Source organism: Panicum hallii, chromosome 9 (assembly GCF_002211085.1).
Source record: "Panicum hallii strain FIL2 chromosome 9, PHallii_v3.1, whole genome shotgun sequence".
Taxonomy (NCBI): Eukaryota; Viridiplantae; Streptophyta; class Magnoliopsida; order Poales; family Poaceae; genus Panicum; species Panicum hallii.
This window is the reverse complement of record NC_038050.1, coordinates 2,673,406-2,697,695: the sequence shown is the minus strand read 5'-3', so window position 1 is coordinate 2,697,695 and position 24,290 is coordinate 2,673,406. Positions and strand designations below refer to the sequence as shown.

General features: G+C 42.7%; 5 protein-coding genes across 6 annotated transcripts; 1 reads left to right on the top strand and 4 right to left on the bottom strand.

Annotated features, from left to right (window-relative positions):
* Window positions 1-225: 225 nt before the first annotated feature.
* Window positions 226-2,597, bottom strand: LOC112875632. Of its 2 annotated transcripts, XM_025939556.1 has the most exons (3): window positions 1,749-2,597; window positions 958-1,017; window positions 226-870 (listed from the first exon to the last, which is right to left on the bottom strand). In XM_025939556.1, the coding sequence occupies exons 1-3, from the start codon at window positions 2,279-2,281 to the stop codon at window positions 459-461; spliced, it is 1,005 nt and encodes a 334-aa protein (XP_025795341.1). In that variant the 5' UTR covers window positions 2,282-2,597; the 3' UTR covers window positions 226-458. The 2 variants fall into 2 exon arrangements, with proteins under 2 accessions (XP_025795341.1, XP_025795342.1); XM_025939557.1 differs by lacking the exon at window positions 958-1,017 and having other exon boundaries at window positions 1,749-2,572.
* Window positions 2,598-2,855: 258 nt separating this feature from the next.
* LOC112875633 (thioredoxin H2-2-like) lies at window positions 2,856-4,837 on the bottom strand. Its single transcript, XM_025939558.1, has 3 exons — window positions 4,498-4,837; window positions 4,268-4,390; window positions 2,856-3,186 (listed from the first exon to the last, which is right to left on the bottom strand). Exons 1-3 carry the CDS (start codon window positions 4,627-4,629, stop codon window positions 3,052-3,054), a joined length of 390 nt encoding a protein of 129 aa, XP_025795343.1. The 5' UTR covers window positions 4,630-4,837; the 3' UTR covers window positions 2,856-3,051.
* Window positions 4,838-7,576: 2,739 nt separating this feature from the next.
* Window positions 7,577-8,897, bottom strand: LOC112873192 (TLC domain-containing protein At5g14285-like). The gene has a single exon (XM_025936210.1). The coding sequence runs from the start codon at window positions 8,671-8,673 to the stop codon at window positions 7,906-7,908; it is 768 nt and encodes a 255-aa protein (XP_025791995.1). The 5' UTR covers window positions 8,674-8,897; the 3' UTR covers window positions 7,577-7,905.
* A 1,117-nt stretch (window positions 8,898-10,014) lies between these two features.
* Window positions 10,015-18,578, top strand: LOC112875590 (vacuolar protein sorting-associated protein 35B). Its single transcript, XM_025939483.1, has 22 exons — window positions 10,015-10,300; window positions 10,396-10,492; window positions 10,583-10,709; window positions 12,124-12,309; window positions 13,012-13,099; window positions 13,257-13,313; window positions 13,399-13,488; window positions 13,572-13,694; window positions 14,306-14,380; window positions 14,448-14,507; window positions 14,600-14,716; window positions 14,885-15,124; window positions 15,199-15,264; window positions 15,430-15,519; window positions 15,855-15,944; window positions 16,281-16,370; window positions 16,671-16,739; window positions 16,835-16,915; window positions 17,086-17,193; window positions 17,311-17,414; window positions 17,749-17,862; window positions 17,948-18,578. The coding sequence occupies exons 1-22, from the start codon at window positions 10,178-10,180 to the stop codon at window positions 18,162-18,164; spliced, it is 2,412 nt and encodes an 803-aa protein (XP_025795268.1). The 5' UTR covers window positions 10,015-10,177; the 3' UTR covers window positions 18,165-18,578.
* Window positions 18,579-19,206: 628 nt separating this feature from the next.
* LOC112875591 (mitochondrial import inner membrane translocase subunit TIM44-2-like) lies at window positions 19,207-24,252 on the bottom strand. The gene is made up of 14 exons (XM_025939484.1): window positions 23,995-24,252; window positions 23,189-23,295; window positions 22,920-22,994; window positions 22,702-22,777; window positions 22,529-22,573; window positions 22,039-22,440; window positions 21,882-21,950; window positions 21,722-21,786; window positions 21,384-21,452; window positions 21,241-21,313; window positions 20,616-20,720; window positions 20,322-20,393; window positions 20,169-20,231; window positions 19,207-19,650 (listed from the first exon to the last, which is right to left on the bottom strand). Exons 1-14 carry the CDS (start codon window positions 24,055-24,057, stop codon window positions 19,516-19,518), a joined length of 1,419 nt encoding a protein of 472 aa, XP_025795269.1. The 5' UTR covers window positions 24,058-24,252; the 3' UTR covers window positions 19,207-19,515.
* Window positions 24,253-24,290: the final 38 nt, after the last annotated feature.

Here is a 24,290-nt window from a genome sequence, read left to right as displayed (position 1 = left end):
AATCGATCGGTGCGGGGGCTGGTCACTGGTGACGAGGGAGACGCAGATGGAATCCTTGGGAAGCCGCGTTTCAATGGGCCTTGAGAGTCCTAGCTATTGCCGCCTTCAAAAGCCCAGTACCAAATAAGGGGGCTTTCAATTCAAGGCCCGTTGAAACCCAGTTCACAATGTTTCTATAAACAAGTGCTTAACTATGATGTAATCATCAGCAGATTCAATGTGAGATAAATATGGGAGCTTGATCGATAAATTGTGTACCTACAAAGACTACAGTTACTCTGCTATGGTTCTACTAAAATCACTGGGTGACGGCTGCAGAGACGAGAACATATAGCTCGAGAGTTTGCTCTGCGTATACAAGCAAAAGTAAAGAAGTGAGGAAATTTTGCACAACTGTAATTCGCTCATAAGGCTGAGCTCTGAAGACATCAGAACAACTTCGTGCAGACTTTATTAGATCATTTGGCATTGACTGACTTCTTGAGGGATCGAAGTACATTCCACATCACAGTTGATACTAGGAACAGAAAGACTCCAGTGATAATCGCATATTTCAGACCGAGATTCATGAGCAAGTTCACCAGCAGGCCTGCTAGGATGACTCCCACAAAGTTTGCCGAGAAACCTGACCAGAACGGCATGCCTAAGACGGATGCAATGATCGCTCCTGTCCATGCCCCTGTTCCTGGAAACGGAACAGCAACAAACAACATCAGTCCAAGCCATTGGAATTCCTCAACAGGTGCAGCTTTCCGTCGTGCCCGCTCAAAGAGGAGGTCAATAAGTCGGGTTGCAGAGGCGCTTCTCTGGGAGAGATAAGTCGCAAGTTTTCTCAGGTAGAGGATGATAAACGACACAGGCACCATGTTCCTGGAGAAAGAGACAGCAAGAATCAAAATCTGTACATATACCACGAACCTTCTTATTCAGAGAATGAATCAACAATAAGTTTTGTACCAATTCTGATAAAAGGCAGTTTTCCTCTTGGATGTGTCGCTAAAAAGGGTATAATCATCACTGCAACAGTAATCACTTACAAGAATTGTAAGGACTAGTAATTCAAATGCTGGAATAAGCTAAAGAACAGTAATCTTTAATTCGCTACTGGTCAGTGGTCACTATCTTGTTTTCAGTCCCTTGCTTCTTCGTCTTGTGTTTCCTTTAACATTTTATACTCCTTTTTAGTTAGGGCAAGTTTAAATCGGTAATCAAGTGTTGTCATCTTTTGATTTCAGCAACTTATCCACTGATAGACAATTAATTACACCAGAACATATACTAGGTGTACATAAAGATAATAGGTAAGCAGTAAGCTGTTCTGTGGATAAACTTTAGTTAACTAGAATATTCAGTTAAAACACTGAACAAAATTAACCAGCATATATTCACTTAGTTCACATGTCATCGCAGTTATCATTCTGCAGCATATGCTACACAATCCGTAAATTTCAGAAGTTGTTTGATTATGCATAGTTCAGTCGACCAGACAGAAGCTACTACCCCAATTTAACATGTGAATTTCATTGCGTTAAGCCAGGTTCTGAAGTGTTCGCTACTTTTATTATAGACATTAGTTCAGAACAAATAGCATATATCCCACAATTTGGATTGGCATAAAGAAATATTCGGCGTGTAATCCCTGCCACTCTGAACTACTGGGCATCGGCAATTCATCGAACACCTAGTGATCAAGTACTGGTGCAGCATTGACCAAAAGAGAGAGATGAAGAGGATACGAAGTTACAAACCCAAGAACGGATAGGACGGTGAGGCGGACTGGGTGGAGCCGCATCCAGTACCCGACCGGGATCGCCCCCCGCAGCTCGATCACCGGCAGCGTCGCGAGCGCGAACACGACGGCGTCGTCGGGCCACCCGAGCCTCCGCAGCGACTCCGCCACCCGCAGCCCGAACCCGGACGCCTTGATCGAGTCCTCCGCCGCCGCCCGCGCCGCGCCGCAGCCGAGCACGGCGGCTGCAGCGCAGCAGCCAAGCGCGACCAGCGCCACCCGCTTCAGAACGTCCCAATCGGGCGCCTCCCGCTCCCGCTCCGTGACCTCCGCCTTCGCACCAAATGATACCGCCGCCGTACACGGCGTCCTGGCGACGGTGGCTCCGGAACAAGGATTGCGGGGAATGGGGGTCCGGAGAGGAGAAGCGGGCGCCCGCAGGCGCCGTGCGGGAGGCGGACTCGCCCGTGGATGCGCCGCGAGGAGAGGCCTCCATCTCCACGATGTCAGCTGGGGCGAGGTCGCGGCGAGGACCGAGGCCGCCATGGCCATTTGGGATCCCCTCGTGGATTGGATAGAACCCGGAGCTTTGGATCGGTCGATTCCGGCGGCGGTTACGAGGCAATGAGACGCTGGAGGAGGAGAGACCGAGGCTGCTCGCGCAGTCGCGCCATGGGAGGGACTGGACTATCCGCGTGAGGGGAAACCGGGGGCTCTAGCTTGTCACACTGGAAGGTGGGGTCACATTGGCACCACCTGTCAGCGAGGCTAGGGGTTTCGGGGATATGCCAATAGGGGAACAAGTCAAACTCGCATGGAACATTCGAAGCTCACTTGGAAATTGGAACAGAATTAAACTCACATGATGTGCGAGCACCGAATCCTTGGTAAAATCATCCAAAATACTAGGTAAACCCGCATAAACATGCCAAATTCACCAGTGAAGCTGAAACAGATCAACCAAATTTGTTCGAAACACGCCAAAAGCATAAACCCTGGTGTTTCGCAGAGCAGAAACTATCAGCACAGTATCATCACCTCCAGCTCTGTTCCAATTCTGAAACCCATGCAATGAAGCAAACTCATATGATTCATTTAGAGTAAACCGAATAGGCAAACTGACACATTCACATCCAAGTCTCAGAAACTTTATTAACCCAGGCACGTTTGTCACCGGTTAGTTCACATAAATTCTGCAGCATTCAGAGAAGAGAACGACATGGCATTTCAACCTGGGCAAACCACAGGAGCCCCCCTACCATTCGAGAGAAACCAGAAACCGGTACTATGATGGGATTGCATGAGCTGTTAAGTTAGTGTGACTAAGACGATATGAACATGCCGATTTTCCTCTCAAGCTCGTCCTTCTTCGCCCCAACCACACGGCTCACCTCCTTCCCACCCTTGGCTAGTACGAATGTTGGCATCGCCTCCACCTTCCATGTCTTTGCCACATCCTGAAAAATTTGAAGGTGTCATCAATTAGAAATGTTCAGTGCTGAATGTCTGAATATGTAAACTGCCATCGCAGCCTTGTGAAGGAAATTTCAATGTTGCCTTCACCTACATTAATCAATCCTCGTTTTTCTGCTCCTGGATGTGGAGCTGTGCAATCTTTAAAATATGTTCTCAAAGCGTAATCACTATTCGGAACATACAAAAATACCCCCGAATACTGTCTAACATACAAAATTACTCCCGAATACTGTCTTCCATTTGAATATAATTTACCACTGAACTTTTCAAATCCCTGTAACTTGTGAGTCCGGATGGATACAGTTGATCCATCCATGTAGGCGCTACTAGACATCCATTATAACCTATTTCTTTAGCACCTTGATAGCATCAACACTTTCACATAAACATAATCTGTCCCATTCAGGTGGGCGCAAATGCAATTTATCTGAGCTCTGACCTCTGAGCATGATGAAACAGTTTTTATTTGAGGCTGAACCTGACCAAATTACTAGTTTTAGTGATACTGCTAATTGGAGCCCCAGAAAATTGCATCAGATTCTGATGGCCTATGTCTTGGCTTTCAGGCTCACAGGGACAAAAAAGGTATGCACGACGCGTTCTAATAATTCAACAGGCCTGCTTGAGCCCTCTCTTCTCTCTTTGGTTCTACTGGAGTGAGCTCCAGAAAACGCATCAATATAGGTGAGTACACTGTGAAGTTTGAATCTAATTCCACAAGATCAAGATCAAGCTTAGTACAACTAGATGCAAAGATGCATCCAGATTCCCAGACTAGCAGAACTGAGGTCGATTTTCGCACAGCTATATCGGAACATCTGGATGATTGGGGAAAATCACAACGAATTCCCCACTCTTCCGGTCTCGAAACTGTTAGATAAGACTCTGCGAATGCTACTTGCTACACGATCATACCAAGGCTAGGTCAGAATCGTTCCCCAACCAAGATACAAGCGCCAATTCAGCGAGCTCTCCCTAGCTTCTCACACCGCGGCTGCCGAATTCGCCCCCGAGGCCGCGAACAAAGCACACCGGAAGAAGGAACGAAAGGAGGATGCGTACCGCGAGCTCGTCGACGTCGATCTTGACGAAGACGACGTCGGTGAAGCGGGAGGCCATCTCCTTGAAGGCCGGCTCGATGAAGCGGCAGGGGCCGCACCAGGACGCCGAGAAGTCGATCACCATCTGCGGCGCAAGCAAGGCAGACGACCCTGGTCAGATCCAGAACACCCAACACGGGGCGGGGGGCTAACGAGGAGAAGCAAAGGGAAGAGGAGCATGGGCTAGCTGACCAGCTTGCCGCTGCTCTTGGCGGCCTCCCACTGCTGGTCGTAGGTGGCCTTGGAATGCGCGGCGACCACGGCGGAGTTGGGGTCGTCGCCCGCGGGCGGCGGCGTGACCAAGCTCGAGAAGAAGGAACCCATCTCGCTCGCCTGCTCCGCCCACCCGGCGCGGTTGCTGGTCTGCTTGCCTGTCGGCTTGCTGCCTCGCTGGTTGTGGTTGGTTTGTTTGCTCTTCCTACCACCGGTTGCTGCTGCTGGTGGTGAACCGGTGGTGAGGGGAGGGGGGGAGAAGAAATAAAGGCGCGGCCACGCGCACGGCACGGCAGGGAACCGAGGGAATCGTGCTAGTCTCGGGGCTTTTGACGTTTTGAGGACAGGGGGATTGCGGGAACCTCACCTCCCTGCTCTCTTCGTCTCGCACCGGAAGGGACCCCAAACCCTGTCGATTTTGCGATCGAGCCGTGCGATTTTGCGGGGAAGGGAATGGGATTCGTCCCCATCAGAATGTGCCAAGTCACCTCGTTCAGCCGCCGACCTGTTTCGTCTCGCATCAGTTCCATTGGATGTGGACATCACGTCTCAAGGCCTTTCGGATGCTTCACGCCGAGCATATACGCATATGCCGGAGCAGAATGCACAACCTTGTCAGCACGAGGGTACCGGGTTCCTTTTTAGGTAAAAAACGCCACCACCACGCATACGCTTTCCAGCCTCTGCCAAGAGCTTTTACAAACCCACCGTCAAGAGCTGATTCAGAGTTCGTGCTTCAGGATCATCACAGGCACGATAAATAAGTAAAGCATGGTGGCAATGCTGCAGTGCAGGGATCCAATGGTTACTTGCAGAGGTGCATCCTCCTGTCCTGCACTAGAATCTTCCCTTCTTGTGATTCTTTTCACGCTCGCGATGGTTGGCTCTCGGCACCCACCGCGATCTAGGGTGCCAGTTTTCAAATGAAATTGTGCCTGGGAGCGTCAGTACAAACTGAAAGGAAACGGAGCAGGACATAATGGGTTTACGCTCGTCAGACAGCACAGAGCGACAGGAAACACATGACGCTACAACCATTTACGTACCACTGACCCAGGTTGGACACAAGTCAGACTACTTGCATGATCACATCAAGCAACATCCTAAACGAACAGTGCTTACTCAACGAGGCGACCACTCGCATACTATATGTTAGGGCAATGCGAATGATGCGTGCAAGTGTAAAACAAGAGGTGATAAATCTTTATCTCTCATTCTACAGGGCATATATGTTTCTTATCTTTTTAAATCAAGTCCACTATTATTAGACATTAGACATTAGCCATTTCCTAAGGGAATGTAGGTGATATTTCTTAACACATAATGGACAATTCAAGGAATTACCTGTCGGCAATATATTTTATTTGCCCTCCATTCTTTTCCAAAATCAATGTCAACTTTAACATCTTCTGTCTCTCTTGTAAGAGTAACCTGCATGAGCAAAGAAAAAAAATCAGAAGATGGTAGCAGGAAATATAAATATTCACTGCATACTCCATACACAAACAAAAAAAAGCAACACGGTTGAATCTACCAGCTCCTAATCAGGATCTCTCTCAGATCAGAACACGAAATCCCAAAATAGAAATTAAATAAAAAAGACCCTGGGTGTTATTCAGAAATTGCCAGATATATCTCAAGTTCTAGAAACCAAAATTGAATATATCTTTCTCTCTAAGTGACTGGGTGTTAATGCAATACCCCTGCAACTTCAATGTTGTTTGCACTGAAATTGTGATTAAGAGGAAATGATCACATGTATGTTGTATAGTGAGTCCACACATAACAATCTACACGTAATAACACCCACTGTTGCACTATCACAAGAACAATCATTATACGAATATATACTCCTTAAACCCTTGGCCAACCAATGCCCTGTCAACGGTGCATCTAGCCTTTAAAGATTCTAGACTCAACAGCACAACACTTCTTGAACCAACTCTGTCATCACAGAACACTGATGCAAAACTTACAAAACGAAAAGATAGATCTCTATATGGTATTTGATTAATTTTCCATACATATCTTGAACAGCAAACAAATTTTGTAATACATAGACATTTACCTTCAGGATGAATCAAATCAGAGTCTTGAGCCCATAGGACGAGATCCTGACCAAGAATATGCAATGAGGATGGTACGTAACTAGTCAGAGACGTCAAGGTAAAGAGCTCCTAGTAGCTGAGCTAAAAGATATATACCAAAGCTTCTAGATCATAGTAGTTTGGAACATGGTTTCATTATCAGGGATTCTTCTGCTAGAGCTGGTGTTGGCACAGTTGGAACAGGATCTTGAATACCCACAGATCTGACAGTACTTTTGATGGCATACAGCTCTGTAGAGCAGCCTGATCACCTAATTCTGGTTGACCATCAAATGACTTGAGTTGCATCTGATCAGGAGCTTGAACTGAATTTGGTGAGTCAAACCATGAGAGTTATAAAAACTCTCCCATCTTTTAACTACAAGGTGATCCTTCACCAAATCCAGCAGCGCTGAAAGAGGGCAAAGCTAGCATCCATGTGTTTGTACTATTCAAAAGGCCTACAGGTGTTGAAGGACCTTCTGACGGGTTAGCTCCTAGGAAACTACCTTTATCATGCGACACTGAATCTTCTTTTTGTTCTGAAGTGGATGGGCTAATCTTTATTATTTGGAAAGAAGGTTGGGCATTTGCATATCTTCCACCTTTATCGCCAAGTCATTTGCTTTGGAATGTTCAGCATTCTATGTAGGTCTGGTTGCAGGGGAGGCTGAATAGGTAGTGTTCTCGGATTTCTGGCCCAAGGTAGAAGTACGCAGTCCTTCTGGAAGGAATGGTGAACTGCTCAATAATGGTGAACTGTAACATGTGCCAATTCCTTCTGGTAGGTAAACTTAACTTTGGACCAAATTGGTTTATGAATGGTTATACCAATTGTTTAGACAATTCGATGGTCGCTTGATTTTTACATGTAACATCGAGCAGCATAATAAACCATTAAATTGTTGGAGGCAGCTAAGGAAACGTTTGCACACAACGTGAAGCAACATTCCAGTCAAACCCAATGCCAATGGCAACAAACAACAGCCTACCCTGTCATTGTTTATTGAGCGGTACATTTACATTTTGATCACCCACAAGAGAGATATCACACAATTTCAAATAATTTTTTCCACACAATGCACCCTAAACTAGTTTCCTGATCTGATTTTTTTCAATGAAGGAATGAAGAGATGAATCTTACAGATAAGCATTCCCCACCAATATCATTTGAGAGCAGCATCTACCATATCATCAAAATCATGGTCCTCAACATCCGTGTTGATTCTTGGGGCAGTTTGGAAAGATTCAGCTGCTACATGGTTGGTACACCATTTCATGGCTAGAGTGAGATGGCCTATTATGTGTCTTTCTTTGCTTTTTCTGTAGCTTGGTTCCGTTCCCTGAAGAGCTCCTTCCAGAGGTTCCAAATCCACAGGTTGCTGACAGCAATGGCTGTGCCGACAACAATAATCCAAGAGATCCGCACCCACCACGGTATGACGTCGACAGCCTGGCCAGACAGGTAGAAGACGGTCATCTTGAGAAGGAAGAGAGGGCCGGCGACGCCCCTGACGAGCGTGTAGAGCACGTAGAAGGGCGGAGAGAGGGCGCCGTAGACACGCGCGGCAGCGGGGGACTGGTCCCGCCAGATCCCGGCGAGCGTCCAGACGTTCTGCAGCAGGCTGGTGACCTCGGCAAGGACGAGGAGGACGAGGAGAGCGTACGCGCCGTGGCGGACCATGTAGCGGCAGGTGAGGAAGACGAAGAGCGTGGCGAGGTGGTGCGCGATGAAGAGGACGTCTGCGGGCAGAAAGGCGAGATAGTGGAGCAGGTCCATGGTGAAGTAGGCGATGCTGTAGTCGAGGACGTGGTCCTGAAGGCGCGCGTTGGGCGCGGCGAAGGAGCGGAACCCCGCGGGCAGCGCGAGGATGGTTCCCGCCGCGGCGAGCGCGGCGGGGGTCCCGTGGAAGAGCGAGATGAGGCAGCTGGAGCCGTCCAGACGCTGCCGCAGCGCCCACCGCCGGAACACGAAGAGCTGGCCGACGCAGTAGATGGCGGCGTACATAACGAGGAACGCCGGGAACAGCCACCGCTCCTCGGCGGCCAAAGACGCCAACAACTCCATGGCCGGGCTGCGCCGCGAGATTCGCGCCGGGAAGGCAGGAACCCGCCGGATCGATGCGAATCGAGCGCGGCGGGGCGGGGGAGATTGGATGGAGGTGTAGGGTTAGGGGCGGCGGCGGAAGCGTGGAGGGAGGGGACGGCTCTGCGGCTGGGTTTGGTTTTTGCGGTTGGGAAGGGGAGAAGGCGAGGCGAGGTGGGATTGTTGAATTTGGTGGGGAAGTTAACAAGGGGGAGAGAGATTTAAACAAGAAGGGAGTTTTTTCGTTTTTGTTTCGTGTGATTTGAGGCTGATAGGCTAGTGGAGAGTTTTAAACTCCTATACGAAAAAGACTTGAATCGCTTTAAAAAATATTTAATTATAGAAAAATATTTTTTATGTATTCTATGCTAGACTGACTACTAGATTTGAGATTGAAATGATCGTCACAAACTTACCGCCATGAATATATATGTAGATATAAATACGACTACCTATTCTAAGTTGAAGATTTAGATTCAAGTGGATAGGTTTCACCATAAGTAGCTTTATCAGTTTATGAAATAGAAGGACAATCTAGTAAGGAAAGATTACTATATATCAATAAAAAAATATATATCAATAAAAATAAGTTTTTTTCAAAGCGATTATATTAATGATGATAAATAGAAAATTATCACTATAGAAATCTTCTTGAATGGTTACATCTCTTTTCTTTATACACGTGATTTTTGCAAAATATTATTCACCGGTTGTTACATCTTATAATCATTGGTTTTATACCTACTTTTTATCATACAACAAACGTGAAAGCTCTATCACATGTAAATTTGCTCGAAAGTCAATTATATATACCAAGTGTAAGATTATTTCTATTCTATCTATCAATAAGATGAGAGCATTCGAAAATAAAGAGTATCTAGCACAATTTGAGCAACACAACACTTGCAAGGCAACAGAAAATTTTTGCTTTAAATGTCTATTAATTTTTATTTATTAGATCTTGTAAAACTTTATGAAACTCTAACATAAGAGAATTGCAGAAACTCTTTGAGCAATATAAAGACCTTGCAAAAAAGAGAAAAAAAATGTTTGTTTCATCGACACAAATAAAAGAGACATACAAGTGTACCTACCTGCTTAGCATGTCTACCTTCGAAGCAAAATACACAATTTTGATAAAACATAACTTTTAAAGATCCTTTTTTCGCAATTTTTTTAAGTACCTTCAAGTCCTAGGAGTACGTAACTTTGACGTAACTAACCAAACAGGTTCGAATCCTGGCCGGACTGTCAGTCAGCCGTCGCTACAGCAGCGCGTCAACTCATCTGATCCCGATCGAACCATAAAAACAAACGGGAAAAAGAAAATAAATAAAAATACGCGCGACGAACAGAGCAGCAGAGCACAAACACCCGCACCGATCCAAGCCAAGCCAGCCCCTCGGGGACAGCCCACGCGAGATCCAACCCCGAGTCCCGACGCCGCGGGCGAGGCCGACCAGATCCACCTCGCCAGGCGGCGCGGATGGCGGCAGCATCGGCGGCGGTGAGGATGCTCCCCGACGGCGGCGCCGACGACGAGGAGCGGTGGCTCGCCGAGGGCATCGCCGGCGTCCAGCAGAACGCCTTCTACATGCACCGCGCCCTCGTAAGCCGCCCCGCGGAACCCTATCCCCCCACCTCCACCTCCCAACCGCTGCTTCCTTCCTCGGTGTGTGCTCCAATCGTGCAATTTGGGCGCAGGACTCCAACAACCTCAAGGACGCGCTCAAGTACTCGGCGCAGATGCTCTCCGAGCTGCGCACCTCGCGACTCTCACCGCACAAGTACTACGAGCTCTGTGAGTAATTGTGGATTCGGAGCGACTGGGTGTCAAACTCTGGGAGTGGGATCGATTGGGGTTTGACGGGATTGACTTGTTGGGCTGCAGACATGAGGGCGTTTGATGAGATGCGGAAGCTGGAGATGTTCTTCAGGGAGGAGACCCGGCGGGGCAGCTGCTCCGTCGTTGATCTGTACGAGCTTGTTCAACATGCTGGCAATGTCTTACCGAGACTGTGAGGCTCCTCTGCTCCTGCCCCCATTTGCAAATTCTCAGTTCTCATTGCCATGTACTAAATGCTAGTGAGGAAAATAAAGCACACGTCCCTTTTCAGAACAATGAGATAGTTTGTTTATCTTGAGAGCTCAAATTGTGAGCGAGTCTTTGCTGTGCTGAAAATACTACTTGGAATAAAGTGCATATGTGCTGGTGTGTCATGAGTGAAGTAGAGTTTAGCTCACCTTTCCAGTATCAAGTCTTTAACTCAGCACATCATCATCATGTCAGGTTGTCACTAGTGATTTCTCTTTCACATGTAGTTGTTACTTGCTCAAGTGGCAAAATTGTTTTCTCGCGAGGAGTATTGCAACATCTTAGGATAGCTCCCAGAACTGCATGTGAACAAAAACTTTCATCCCAAAAGGCTCGCAATCAATGTCCCTGACTTCTCTGTAATATCAGCATCCAGAATAAAGAACTTCGTGATACAAGACTCTCGGTCAGAGTGTATGAATCAAGCTGGTGTGCTGCGTGTGTCATCTTTCTGTTAAGGTCCACATGAATGACTATGTGATTGCAGTCATGAATATCCTATTTGATTGGAGTTTTTACATGTTTCTAAAACAAGACCGCGAAACCAGGAAATTCTTTCACACTGGTGTGCAGGCCTTTACTAGCACTTGATTCTTGGACAGCACTTTCCAATTTCCCTGTATATCTCTTTTTTTTCTCGAACGCGCAGGAGAGCTGCGCATCAATATATTAAGAAGAAGAAGGGGGGGGGGGGGGGTGGGGGGGTAAAGAGCCCCCAATACAAAAAAATATGTTACAGGGTTAAAGGTTTCCCTGTATATCTTATCAAATTAAATAGTTCTTTTAGCATTGTTGAGTAGAGTAGTATTGTTTTAGTCTCACTGAGCCCTTATCTATAGATGTTAGTACTGCAGTTGATTTTTTTTTTGAAACGAGGTTCACCCCCAATTCCATTTCAAGAAACGGAATTACAGTGTTTAAGACTGAACAGAGCACAGAGGCACGGACCAGAGTGGGGGGGGGGGGGGGGGTTTGGAACCTAAACATCTAACTTGACTTTCAAGCTAGAGATAAAGAAACAAGTACTGCAGTTGATTTATTCATAACATAAGGAAGTTCACGCACTGTATAAGCAGGATGTTATTGGTAGAATTCTACATAGATCATGACTGCAAGCATTATTGGAGTTTACCTGTTCGCTGTTTACTGTAGTCAGCTTGTATAAAAATCATTATATGAAAATCAGATCAACTGATGTTCATGTTTTCCAGTATACTATTTTTTTTTGTGACCACTAGTACTAAAACATTTGTGAAACTTATGAAGAGCCCCCCTCCCAAGGAGTTTGTCTATGATTCATGAAAACATACATCTGATTTGGTGTTGTTACATGCCAGTTATCTCCTGTGCACAGTGGGATCTGTGTACATTAAGTCGAAAGAGGCTCCTGCTAAAGATGTTCTTAAAGACCTCGTTGAAATGTGTCGGGGCATTCAACATCCTCTTCGTGGCCTTTTCCTGAGAAGCTACCTTTCTCAGATAAGCAGAGACAAATTGCCAGATATTGGTTCCGAGTATGAAGGGTACTGCACCTTTACTTCATGCTATGCTGTTTCTTAATCCAGTTCATTTTGATTTGAGTTCCAGTAGTATCATGCTAATTCTAGGATCCTTTTGCCAATATACAACTACTGAACTGTGTAATATGGTTTCTTTTTTCCTTTTATTTCTTAATGAATGCACTACTGTTGACTGGCACAAAAATAGCATAAGTAGCTGTAGATATTAAAGAGAAACCTGGTGTTGTTTCATTTGGCTCGACAATAAAGCCTTTTAATTTGAAGCAGTTTGGGTAGGCTGTTAAATTTGGTTATTTACATATTTTATTCTATCATCCTGTAGCATTACTTTTTTACAAACCATATGAGACGTTGATTTTACAAGATGCATTGGCACTATTGTCAATTATCCCCACCTTCATTTTGTACAGTTCATACTTAATGCAATCTTGCACTTGTTTTAGTGCTGCACCTCCTGTGCACTCAGGATCATCACTTTGTTGAGCCATTTCGTTAGTTGTATATTCCAATTCCTAACTCTCCAGATGGCACTGGCTGTTGCCCTGTTTGAATATGGATAATTACAATGACAAAAATCTGCAGTTAGTTCTATTCATCTTTACTGGGAGTTGGACATGCAGAATGTAACAAGTTTTCCAGATAGTATATTTCCTCTTCAAATGATCTCTATAGGTCCCGTCATGTTTTGGAATCTTAATCATGCAGGGATGCTGAAAGCATTAATGATGCAGTTGAATTCGTTCTTCAGAATTTCATAGAAATGAACAAACTCTGGGTCCGGATGCAGCATCAGGTATGCACAGGCTTGTAACCTACAGCAGAACCTGCCTTCGCTTCTTAAATTTTTACCATGCATTTTATCATACCATATGAATGACACAAGTAACTAAGCCATTCATCTGGTTATACCATCCTAGCTGAAACCAGAAAGTGATTTGTCTGGTCTGCAGGGGCCTGTCAGGGAAAAGGAAAAGCGGGGGAAGGAAAGGAATGAACTGCGTGATCTGGTAACTCAAATACATTTCTACACATTCTACTCCACTGTTTTTTGAGTCATGTCACTTACAAAATAAATTTTCAATCTTTGTTTAGGTAGGCAAAAACCTTCATGTACTTAGCCAGATTGAGGGTGTTGACCTTGATATGTACAAAGAAACTGTGCTTCCGAGGATATTAGAACAGGTTTGCAATCAGAAATATATTGATAGTAAATGATTATAATAGCTTGATTTTATTGGAAACTGAAGTAGTAATATTATTGGCAGGTGGTTAATTGTAAGGATGACCTTGCACAGTTCTACCTGATGGACTGCATAATCCAAGTCTTTCCAGACGAATATCATTTACAGACATTGGAAACACTATTGAGTGCATTTCCCCAGCTACAGGTTGCCAACTTTACCTTCTCTTGGCTTGATCCCCTTATGCATTTGTCAATGTGAACTCAGCATTGTAATCCATCATTCTGATACCTTTAGTTGAATCCGCCCACCTAGGACTTGATTGCTTTGCTTTGCCTGGCCTTCTGTTATCTAGATCAAATTGGATTATAGATTTCTTTTATCCCAATGGTAAAAAATGGTGATTTTGTAAATTGTATGACTGACAAGGAGTAGACATATGATTCCAACAGTTCAGCTAAAATAAGCTCACATGCACATGAATCCTGTACTGATGTTAATTACACATACAAAATAACTGATTCATTATGTCTCTGGCATCTATTTTGGGTAAAACTAGTGCCTTGTGAGAGCAAAAACTACATTATAACTATATGCTAATACTGTGGTACTATAGTAGCATGCTTAGATGATGAAAGTTTGATTTACGGTCCCCTGACATAGCTATAAGCTGCATTTATTGCTAACATGCTACCTTGTAGAATTATCCAACCAAGCTCAAACACTGAATACTGTGAAGCTTGATTTATTTTGGGAATTTACATGCAATTCTATTTATTACACCAACAACTAAACTCATTTTTAAATTTATCTTGCAGCCAAGTGTTGATATCAAAACAGTACTGTCGCAACTTATGGACAGATTGTCTAACTATGCTGCCTCAAGTCCTGAAGTAAGCTTCCCTAGATCACTTGTTAAAGACAAATTCTGTGTATGCTTGACATAAATGAACTATGCAGGTATTGCCAGAGTTCTTGCAAGTTGAAGCTTTTGCGAAGTTCAGTAATGCAATTGGGAAGGTAACTTCGTTTTTTTATTCCTGTTCAAATTGCATAGCTATTTTGGCTGTGGCTATGGAAACCTAAATGGCAGAGTTATGGTTTTTTGGCAGGTGATAGAAGCCCAACCTGACATGCCGGTTGTTGGAGCAGTAACTCTATACGTGTCGCTTCTGACATTTACTCTCCGTGTACATCCGGATCGGCTTGATTATGTTGACCAAGTGCTGGTTAGTCTTCTTTAGACAGTCATATGAATTATGTCACTTGTCTTATGGTTTGTTGCTAAATCTATGAAGCTGTTGTACTATAATTGATAGTATGCCAATGATGTAAATTTATTAATGATCTCATGCCAATTGAACTTTCAAGCTCATATTATATTTTTCATTGGACAGGGTGCATGCGTCAAGAAACTTTCAGGCAAGGCAAAACTTGAAGATAGCAGGGCAACAAAGCAAATTGTTGCACTTCTTAGTGCCCCCCTGGAAAAATATAGCAACATTGTTACTGCATTGGAACTTTCAAACTATCCTCGAGTTATGGATTATCTGGATAATGCTACAACCAAAGTGATGGCTGTGGTAATAATTCAGAGCATAATGAAGAACACAACTTGCATATCCACTTCTGACAAGGTAATATTTCATGTTATGATATTGCTGTGCGAATTACTAAACAACTAATCGTGTGGCTCTGTTGTTTCTTGCAGATTGAGGCACTGTTCGATTTAATTAAGGGGCTTATAAAAGATATGGATGGAACTCAAGATGATGAGGTGAGACCATACATTTTGTTGTAAAAGTGTATTTCGACTTGTTTGTGGTCTTCTTCCCGCTACTTAGTGCTGTTATCTTCTTGGGCTACATCAGCATGGAACATTTGAATTTCAATTTCAATCAAGTTTGCTCAAACTATAACTATGTCTTTTTTATTGTTTTAGCTTGATGAAGAGGACTTTAAAGAGGAACAGAATTCTGTAGCACGCCTTATTCATATGTTGCACAATGATGATCATGAGGAGATGCTGAAGGTACATTTGTTATTACTACTGATATCGTTGAAAAGTATACAAAAATACACAGGTCTCCATCATCGGTTCCACTTTGTGGACATGTTTATTTACTATGCATCTGTGTTGCACAAACCTTTATCTTTGTGTATCAGCTTGCAAAAACTGAATTTTCCTGTTATTTTGTCATATCACTGGACCATATTCGTTCTCCCAAAATAAGGAAAATTGTCATTTAATGTTAGTTGCTGATCATGATACTTTGTTGCTAGGCAGCACTTATTTATATCAGCATGCATGTGTTCAACCGTTTCAGTTTCGAAGTTTTAATTGCAATATGTTTCTTGGTCTTTCAGATCTTATGTACTGTTCAGAAGCATGTACTTCTCGGAGGACCCAAGCGGCTATCTTTCACTGTACCTTCATTAGTATTCTCCGCTCTCAAGGTTTGTTCTACCACTCTTTAAAAATATTGAGATGTGAGGAATCTTCTTAATTCAAAATATTTTCATGTTATGATTGAATGTTGTTTTTTAGTATGCAAAAGACTTTTACTCTCAATAAGACTATGCCACTGTGGGTCCTTTTCCACTTGTGCTTTTAGATTGCCTTTTATCGAGACAATATTAGTGATTAGATGCATCCATATACATTATCCTCCTAAATTGAAGAGACACATTCATGGTACTGGCAAAACATAAACAGATCATACTTTGTTGTACATTGATCTATGCAGCTATTATCATTGAAGCATCTATGTGGATAACTCGTCTTATTTGCAGTTGGTCAGGCGATTACAAGGTCAAGATGGAGATGTCACTGGGGAGGACGTGCCTGCAACTCCAAAAAAAATCTTCCAGATCTTGCATCAGGTTATTTCATAGATTTATTTGCATGCATATTACTTTGAGTTCCACTCTCAGAACAGACGCAGTATAAAATATGCTTTTCAGTTATAAATAATTTTGCTTTCCATGCCTATGTGTAATATTTAATAGGAAATGCCAAGGAACAGCACATATTTCTCAGCATTAAGTAACTCGAAGTTGTTGGCAAATTATGGTTAATAAGTAACAACCTGGTACACCCAATTGTAGATGCATAATTGCAAATTGCTTCATGCGATCTCTCCATATTCGTCTGCACACTCATTGTTCTTATTATTTGTCCAGACTATTGAAGCGCTTTCATGTGTTCCTTCTCCCGAGTTAGCTCTGAGACTGTATTTGCAATGCGCAGAGGTATGTTTGTAACAATCTATTCTTTTCCAAGAAAAAACAATTTATCGTCAATTTTCATAATTCTTTCTATTTTCTGACTATGATTCTTAATTTAGGCTGCCAATGACTGTGATTTGGAACCAGTTGCTTATGAATTCTTTACGCAAGCATTCATTTTATATGAAGAAGAAATTGCGGTACGTCCCCCTCCCACCTCATTCCATCTGTGAACGATTACTTACCTGAGTTGTTTGATGCAACTCTGTATTGTATCGTGAATGTCATTTTATGCGCCTTTATAAGTACAATTGGTTGCATTTATATCCCATTCCATTTTTCACTTATAATGTTTCTTTGTCACAAGCAGGATTCGAAGGCTCAAATAACAGCAATTCACTTAATAATTGGAACCCTTCAGCGAATGAATATATTCGGGGTGGAAAACAGAGACACCCTCACCCATAAGACAACAGGGGTAATGAATCTTGCTTTAATGTAGCCTTCTCAAACCCTGTTATTTGCCTGGAATCAATTTTCTTTGGACCGACTGCAAAACACCTCATGTCAATAACATTGCTACTATTTTGTGCAGTACTCAGCAAAACTTCTCAAGAAGCCTGATCAATGCCGAGCAGTCTATGCGTGTTCACATCTTTTCTGGACTGATGACCAAGATGGAATAATGGATGGTGAAAGGTAAGACGATTGATCGTACACACTGTAAACACACTGCTTACGGGTCTCATGATTATGTTGCCCATCTTTTGGTTAGTCCTGCAAATAAATTGTTAGCACACTTGTATCACAACTGTACTGAGACAAGTATCTATCATAATGCCATGGGTTCATGTCTGGTCAAACTAATTGCATGATGTCATGGTCCCAGATCTCATGGCCATACAGAAAAATGATAACTAAAGGTTTTATATTAGAGCCTTTAGAACTGTTATTTAATAGTATCTGAGATATTACTGACTTCCTAATTTGAACTTGAGATATTACTGACTTCCTAATTTGAACTTCGTTCCAGGGTTCTCCTTTGTTTAAAGCGTGCCTTGAGAATCGCAAATGCTGCGCAACAGATGGCTAATGCAACAAGGGGAAGCAGTGGATCTGTGACTCTATTTATCGAAATTTTGAACAAGTAAACTCGAGTCTATATTTTATTTGTTTTCTGGTGTATAAAATATTTCTGCCTGTGTAAACCCTCGTACTTCCACCATTTTCAGGTACTTGTACTTCTTTGAGAAAGGAATCCCACAGATCACAAATACTGTGATTCAAGATTTGATCGAACTGATTAGGACCGAGATGCAAAGTGACAACACTGTAGCTGATCCATCTACTGAGGCCTTCTTTTCTAGCACTTTACGGTACATTGAATTTCAAAAGCAGAAAGGTGGAAGCATAGGTGAAAAATATGAACAAATAAAGACAAGCTCATGAGTCAGAACAAGCACGCACCATGACAAGTTTCGATTTTGTTGAGAGAATCGAGTCTGTTTTTTTGGCATGGTTCAGTGAAGTAGGAACCATCGGTTTCAGCTGCCTTCGACCAAAAGATGTTTATATGAGCTGTTATTTGCAAGTCTCACGGTCTGAGTGGGTCTGCTCATCCATTGGCAACAGTCGGGTTTAGTCAGGTGGCAATAAGCTCGTGCTTTGGGGAGCACAGGTCTGTACAGGATAACTCATGTTTGTGGTCTGGTTCTACTTTGAGCTGCGTGTCATTGTTGTATATTTCCCCACCTTCTGCAAAGCGTATTGATTTTAGGCTCCTGTAACATTCGAGGACATAACTCTTTTCTGACTGGACATTATTGATTGGTTAATAGCGATCAGTTGCGAACAACTTGAACATGCTGGGTGCCCATTCTTTGGCCACGTGCGCCTGACATCACTGGGCAAAGGTACTTGGGGAGAACAAACTTAACTGCAAAACAAACTTGACTGCAACTAGACGAACAATGCGTTGGTGTCTTGAACTTTATCTACTCAAGTAGTTTTAGCTTTTTTAAATATAAAGTATTTTCAATGCATCTAGATCTATGTTATAGAAATTATGTATTTAAAAGAAATCAAAACGATCTATAATTTAAAACGGAGGGAGTGTTGGCAACATGAATATACAGATGATCACTTGGAAGTTTTTTTTGGGTAATATGATTCTTCTTCTGGCACTTGGAAGTTACATAGCGGTGTTGTAATGGAGCTTGCCGCGCTTTCTGTTCGACCTGTTAAGCTGTCAAGGTCGCTGCGCATCACGCCCTGATGAGCAGTTGTACATAGCAGCAGCAGACATCCTTGGCCTGTCTCGGGCAGCGGACGCATGGTGTGGCGCGCCAGTTCGGCCCACGGTGCCAAACTGCCAAAGCTAGGCCGTGCTGACTCTTTTCTGCTGTGATAGAATGGAGCTTCGGAAGTTTCATCAGCACCCATAAGGCCATAAAGGGCGAATCCAAAGAATATATACTCAGGATCTATGTTGTCCGTGACAACTATTGTGTGTATCATTTCCGATCCCAAAAAAAAGTCACAAGTATGCTGCTTGCAACGGTTTTTCAGCAGAACGGCGTTCAGTAGACGGCGTGAACTTTGCGAGCAACACAGGTGTTAGATACATCAGTGGAAAGAATAGGAACAGACTGCTACCATCGGGACACATCAAAAGAAAGAATCTGTGGAAAATTGCTTTGCGCCGAGAGGGCAACGTTCTTGCACATGGCTCGTTGAGCAGCAGTGAAAGTAGAGCTGATCAAATGAAGAAAGAGCAAGAACAAAAATAAGATGATCTGCTCTATATGAGGGCTTTGATGCCGGCTTGTTGCATCTCACGCAGCCGCCAAACCGGGTAATATGATTCTTCTTCTGGCACCTCGTCGCTGTCAAGAAGTTGCATAGCCCACGAATAAAAGACGGTTTGAATGGTATCCTGGAACATTTACACCAGAAAATAGAATTAGTATTTGTTACACTGCGATGTCACCTGTCAACTATGAGGTGCCGGAAATCTTGGGCTTTTCACTGTCATATATATGCCAGTGGATAAAAACTTGAGCTATCCATATAAACCAATGTAAACATCTAACGACCTGCTATTGTAGGAGTCCCACCATGGTACCAATCAGATTCAAGTAAAACTGCCCTTGTTGAGCTAAAATGGAAAGATTTCACCTTCACAGCACTAGGTACATTGTTTGCAGAGCATCCAAAGTTCCAAACTCAGGTGGAGGGTTTGTGATACTACTTTAGTTTTTATACCTAATTGCAGTAAGGTTCATGGGCATATTTACCAGGTTCTATCAAGTATGGAGTCAAGCATGAGAAAGATCATGATAAGAGACAAATTCAGTCAACCAGATCACAATAAAGTTACCCTATAATCAGCCTACTGCCCGTGACAAACATATAGAAAAGATGGCTAGATATATCCCCATGGAAATAGCCTACCTGTCCTCCTTCCATGACTTGTCCTTCTCTATCTCGAACACAGTATATCTGTTGCGTTTGGAACTGAAATATATTGGACACAAGCATACATTGTAAGCAGGATAAACTCAGAAAGACAAAAAAAAAAAATCAAAATGAAACTAAAGTACTTACACGCAAGATAATCAGGGGTGAAGATCCAAACATTTTTGTCTCCAATACATCAGCTTCAGAAATGTGCAGGATCTGGAAATGCAATGAAATATAAGATTTTTTTTCTTTATTCTCTTTAACAAAGGCAGAATGCTGTTCGCAGCTTAGGAGCAACAAGTTACAGGGAATACAAAAAAAGTATTGTACAGAACACGAGTGTGATTAAATTTAAAAAGAGGGAACATGTTTTAACATTTGACTCACTAAAGCTTTGGGAAAAGGGAATGTTCAACACACGAGTCAAAAATGGCCTACCTTGTGATCGAAAAATATGCCCTGTGATGCATACGCTTGTCTCTCTCCTTTGCAGCGCTCAATCACTTCCTTGGTGCAATATTTTTTTAAAGTCACCACATCACCCTGAAAGCAGCATACGTTATTGTGAGATAACCAAAGATTCTTAGAATGTATGTGTGTGTGACTTTTCACGTAAATTAGACAGAATTTCAATCGGTCCATTTGAACTTATCAAACAAATCCCTTTGAAATTATAAACTTATCTAAAACGCGCTAGTTTCATAATAATCGCACTACTTTCACCGGATATATGTAAAGTACTCCCTCCTTTTCAAAACGTAGGGCCCAGTTTGACCCGGTGCGGGTCTAACAGCATTTTGTACGTTAATATCTCATATATTATAATGTTCATGACCATGACACTGACATCATAGTAAGTGCGTTCCAATATGAATCCAGTGGTACCAAATTTTAGGTTATAATCTACAAATCTTTAAACTAGTTGGTCAAGGAAAGGTGGGAGTAATACACAACCAACCCATCTCATTAGTACAATCAGCAATCATACTAGTTTTTTTTTTGATGCAGCAATCATACTAGTTCAATGAACGAGAGGATTTCTCTTTAGTATGATAAGAGTTACCTTTGAATATGCAGTGAGAACAGGCTTGATCATTTCTTGAACATCAGCAACAAAATCAGATAGAGAAAAGGACCTGTGCACAAAATAGTGAAACATAATTCATCTACCTCGTAAGTTTCTCAGTTATGTTACAGGCGCCTTACGGGTCTCGTTGCCGAATTTCCCTGAATGTCACCGCAGCTGTGGTTTCTTCAAGCAAAGATTCATTCAAACTACAAGACAAGAACAAAGGGAAACCAACAACATGTCAGATGCAAAATTTAATTGATTTGCATATACAAGAAAGTGATTAGCATTTATGTTTCATCCCTGTTTGTGTTATTAACAACACCAATGGATTGGCAACCATGAATGCACCATGCAGTTGCCATACATGGTGCTTTCAAGACACAATATCTAATGTGCTAACTGATAAGAGAAACAAATAGAAGATCAAATTTTGTAACCAAATAGAACAAAGAAATGATGGAGTACATCATACTCTTGAATTTTCTGAACAACTGGATTGTCACTTGTCTCCCATCTTTCTCGGACGTCCTCAGCTACCTTCATTTGCATAGGCAAAACATGTATATCACTACAAGAGAAAACTATGTTTGACCAAATACATCAAATACAACTGTACAGCATTGTTATGGTACCTCTTGTCCCTTGGTTACAACAGGTTTGGTGTATTCATCAACTCTCTTATAGACTGGGTGACCTCGGATCTTATAGAGAGAAAAAAAGGGGATTTCAGATAGGGGATTTATATGAAAAAGATAGGAACAAAAGTTGAACGATCTCCTCTAAATATACCTTATTCTTAAATGCTTCCCATTTTTCACCCAGCACTGACTTCTTTGTTGGCATAATAACTAAATCAGTTCTTGTACTCTTTTCTACCTTAGCAGAAGCATGTCTAGCTTGATGTTTCTTCTTTCTGCTAGAGGTAGAGCTTAGTTCATCCTTGATAACTTCATATCCCTGCTTAGCTAAAGTTGATACTCTTGTATCCTTCAACTTTGCAAATGCACCAGATACAGCAGGTGAAGCAGATGAGATTGTTGACTTCAATTTAGTAAACAATGTATGGCTGGCATCTTCAGACGTGCCATCTGAATGTGAGGATGCCTCGGTTTTCTCATGTTCTGAAGCTCCAGGCGAACCATCCTTGCAACTTGTACTCTCTTCTTTTCCAAGTCCAAAACTTTCCTTTACCTGTTAACCATTCAATCAAGGCAAATAATACATGTCTAAAAAAAATTCATATGCATACTGTATCAAAGTGATATTAATTATCTCTTACCTCTTCTTTAGCAGCAAATACTTTTTCTTTGATATTTGCAGTAACCTAGAAATGAAAAAAGAATGGCCCCATAAGTTTATGAGCATAAATAAACAAAGAAATGAATAGGACACATTTGTATCAATATTAAACAATCACCCATGAGACTATGACAAACACTGTGGCTGACTTACCTTTTTAGATGTCTCCTCAGCTTCAGTCCAAACATCATCAACACTTTTGTATATTGTCTCTGTCGTTTTCTTAGTTCTGCATAAATCATATTTGTGATGTCCTCAATAAAGACACTCAAAAGTACAGAGCTTCTTCATTCAAAAGTATATCCTAATTTTAACCACAATATGTAGAAGATTCAAAATGAAAAAAATGTGATACTTCTGTCAACTTATACCTTACTTTGAGGTCTTCCTTTACCACACCAAGTTTCTCGCCGAACTCTTTCATGGATTTCTGGAATTCAGGATTACTGCAACAAAAAATAATAAATGAAGCAAAAAAGTGTTGATAAGCATAATTGTTTATAAAAGGTGATCAAGTAGTATAGAATCAAAAAAGAAATGCATACAACTATTATAGTGTTATATGAATGCTATATTGATCTTTTTGTTCATTTTTTTCTGGGTTTCCATAGCGGTGGAGACCTTAGAAAGTAACACATACCTCTTGGCTTCCCCCTTTAGTTGCTTCGAGAACTCATTGAAAACACTTAGATTCCTGTTATTCAAATGTCTATATCCAGTAATTGCTTGCGCATTTGCGCTCGTTGCCTGCACCATGAAACAGCAATCACATGGCAATTAGTAAAATGCAGGCAGCAATGTAATATAAAGGAATAAAGTATGAAAACAGGATTTGCTAATCAAACTCCAGAAACATCCCACATTGATTAGATCACATACTGGACAGGGAAAAAGGCCTAGTCGCCTAGATAACTTCGTTTTTGAATCAAGAAACTATGTCTACCTAACCTATGCAACCATAGTGTTTGTGTCATCCTAAATAAGCAACCCAAATGAAATGAAGATGTCACTTGCCTCTTGTTTGTGCAACTATAAAAATAATCCAGGGAATTAATTAATTTTACACAAGTCTTCAAATCAGTCAAAAGCAAAGGATGTGTAGCACAAACGTAGCAAATAAATGGCTCCTTTTTGTTGAATCTGCAGGAGAGAATAAATTTTCCCAATGGAAGTTATGTCATCTTTTTCCTCCCCAAGAACTTCAATCCACACTAGTGGCTACTCAACAAAGAAAACGAACATCAGCTTTTTTTCAGATGATAGACTTTCTCTACAGAATAGAGCAAATGCTCATCTGCTATTGCAGAAAAACATGACCTTTACTCATTGCTATCCCGCTGTGCCCTCCTGAACCACTTCTAGACACCAACGCCACACATGTAGCTTGCTATTCAAATCTCAGTAGTAGGGATACCAAAGAGCTAAAAGAGACCAAACTCCACTCACCAATCGCAGCGCAGCTTCGGACGAAGGCCGCCGGAGAGCCCGGAGCAGCGCGGAAGTCGCCATCCCTAGAGCAATTAGCGGGGCGCGGGCGGAAGGCTGCCGTAGGGTTTCCACGGACCGTCTGACAGCGGTCGCGGCGGCGGAGAGGCTTCCCGCACGGAGATAACTGGGTCACGCGTGCAGGGGAAGGAGGAGGCGGCGGTAGAGTCGCCGGACGGCCGGAGCTGGCGGCGCGCGTGCGGAGGGAGGAAGCGGCGGCGGGAGGGGGGATAGTAGGTTTAAGGGAAGAACGGGAA

Coding starts and splice junctions, on each gene's coding strand:
- LOC112875632 (XM_025939556.1), bottom strand. CDS start 2,281: ATGGCCATGGCGGCCTCGGTCCTCGCCGCGACCTCGCCCCAGCTGACA. Junction 1,018..1,748: donor ACCGTCCTATCCGTTCTTGG/GTTTGTAACTTC, acceptor TTACTGTTGCAG/TGATGATTATACCCTTTTTA. Junction 871..957: donor ACTGCCTTTTATCAGAATTG/GTACAAAACTTA, acceptor CTCTTTCTCCAG/GAACATGGTGCCTGTGTCGT.
- LOC112875633 (XM_025939558.1), bottom strand. CDS start 4,629: ATGGGTTCCTTCTTCTCGAGCTTGGTCACGCCGCCGCCCGCGGGCGAC. Junction 4,391..4,497: donor CCAAGAGCAGCGGCAAGCTG/GTCAGCTAGCCC, acceptor CTTGCGCCGCAG/ATGGTGATCGACTTCTCGGC. Junction 3,187..4,267: donor TCGACGTCGACGAGCTCGCG/GTACGCATCCTC, acceptor CAAATTTTTCAG/GATGTGGCAAAGACATGGAA.
- LOC112873192 (XM_025936210.1), bottom strand. CDS start 8,673: ATGGAGTTGTTGGCGTCTTTGGCCGCCGAGGAGCGGTGGCTGTTCCCG.
- LOC112875590 (XM_025939483.1), top strand. CDS start 10,178: ATGGCGGCAGCATCGGCGGCGGTGAGGATGCTCCCCGACGGCGGCGCC. Junction 14,717..14,884: donor ATTATGTTGACCAAGTGCTG/GTTAGTCTTCTT, acceptor TTCATTGGACAG/GGTGCATGCGTCAAGAAACT. Junction 15,945..16,280: donor TAGTATTCTCCGCTCTCAAG/GTTTGTTCTACC, acceptor TCTTATTTGCAG/TTGGTCAGGCGATTACAAGG.
- LOC112875591 (XM_025939484.1), bottom strand. CDS start 24,057: ATGGCGACTTCCGCGCTGCTCCGGGCTCTCCGGCGGCCTTCGTCCGAA. Junction 21,453..21,721: donor GTTGTTCAGAAAATTCAAGA/GTATGATGTACT, acceptor CTTGTCTTGTAG/TTTGAATGAATCTTTGCTTG. Junction 19,651..20,168: donor AAGTCATGGAAGGAGGACAG/GTAGGCTATTTC, acceptor TAAATGTTCCAG/GATACCATTCAAACCGTCTT.